This window comes from Malurus melanocephalus, unplaced genomic scaffold, assembly GCF_030028575.1.
Source record: "Malurus melanocephalus ecotype Western Australia unplaced genomic scaffold, MMel_1.1 scaffold_2619, whole genome shotgun sequence".
NCBI lineage: Eukaryota > Metazoa > Chordata > Aves > Passeriformes > Maluridae > Malurus > Malurus melanocephalus.
In genome coordinates this window covers 1-1137 of record NW_026625851.1, presented here as the reverse complement: position 1 = coordinate 1137, position 1137 = coordinate 1, and the positions used below count along the sequence as shown (strand labels likewise).

General features: G+C 64.9%; 1 protein-coding gene across 1 annotated transcript; it reads left to right on the top strand.

Moving 5' to 3' along the window:
• Nucleotides 1–296: 296 nt before the first annotated feature.
• RNF223 (ring finger protein 223) lies at nucleotides 297–1133 on the top strand (the record flags this gene model as incomplete). The annotated part of the gene is made up of 1 exon (XM_057388854.1): nucleotides 297–1133. A coding segment is annotated over one exon (837 nt), but the record flags the coding sequence as incomplete, so codon positions are not given.
• Between the last annotated feature and the right edge of the window lie 4 nt (nucleotides 1134–1137).

Sequence of the window (1137 nt, the reverse complement as noted above, 5' to 3'; positions counted from 1 at the left end):
ACCGAGGAGCACGAGTCCAGTCCGTCCCCGGGGGATTTTTTTTCTGAACTTCCCCCAAAGAAAGGGATAAAAAAACCCAAAAAAAAGCGGGGAAGGGCGCTCCGGTCCGTCCCCGCGGTGTCCCCGGTGCGGGATCTCCCGGTGAATTCCCGCGGTTTCCCCTCCGGAGCTCCGGCGGAAATCCCAAATTCCTCCTTTAATTTACGGGGCGGATCCCAGCGCTGCCGGCGGCGTCCCCGCCCTTTTCCCCAACAAATTTTTATAATTTTTTTTTTGTTTTTCCTCTCTCTTTCCAGACTCTCCCCGTGCCCGGCTGCTGTCCGGCGGCTCCATCATGTCCTGCTTCCCTCAGCTCTGGCGCTCCAGCACCCCCGAATCCCCGTCCAGCCCTTCTCCCACCTCCCCGGTTGAGATCGCCGTTCCGATCAGCCCCATCTCGGTCACCTCTSCCACCGATGGCCGCAGGAAAGGCGGCCGCTCGCCCACGGGCTCYCCGTGCTCGCCAAAAGGCTCCCCATGCTCGCCCAAACCCGCCTCACCCGTCGAGTGCTCCATCTGCTTCAACACCTACGACAACACCTTCAAAACGCCCAAATTGCTGCAGTGCTCGCATGTTTTTTGCTTGGAGTGCGTGGCTCGGCTGAGCGCGGGGCTGCGGCCGGAGCAACCGGCCGAGATGCTGCCGTGTCCGTTTTGTCGCCAGCTGACCGCTCTGCCCCGCGAGGGAGCCCCGGCGCTCCGCACCAGCCGGGAGCTGCTGGCCACGCTGCCGCCCGAGCTGCAGAGCGAAAAAGCGCTCTGGATGGAGGGGACGCGGCTCTGCTGCCGCCGCGCCTCGGCTGACCCCGAGGATCCGGACTCGTGCGTGTCCATCGATGTGGCCATGAGCAAACCGGACAGCGCCGAGGTGGCTCCGGACGGGCTGGCGGCGCGGTTGTCGCGCTGTGAGCTGTGTGACGATTGGAAACGCGTGGTGCTGCTGGCGGCGCTGGTGATTATCCTCTTCTGTATCGTGCTGTGGCCGGTGCAGTGCGCGCTGCGCACCGGGAACCTGCGCTGCTTCGCCCGAGCCAGCGCGGCCGCACGGCCMGAGATGCTGCGGCCAGAGATGCTGCCCCCAAAACCCAGCGCGGCCCC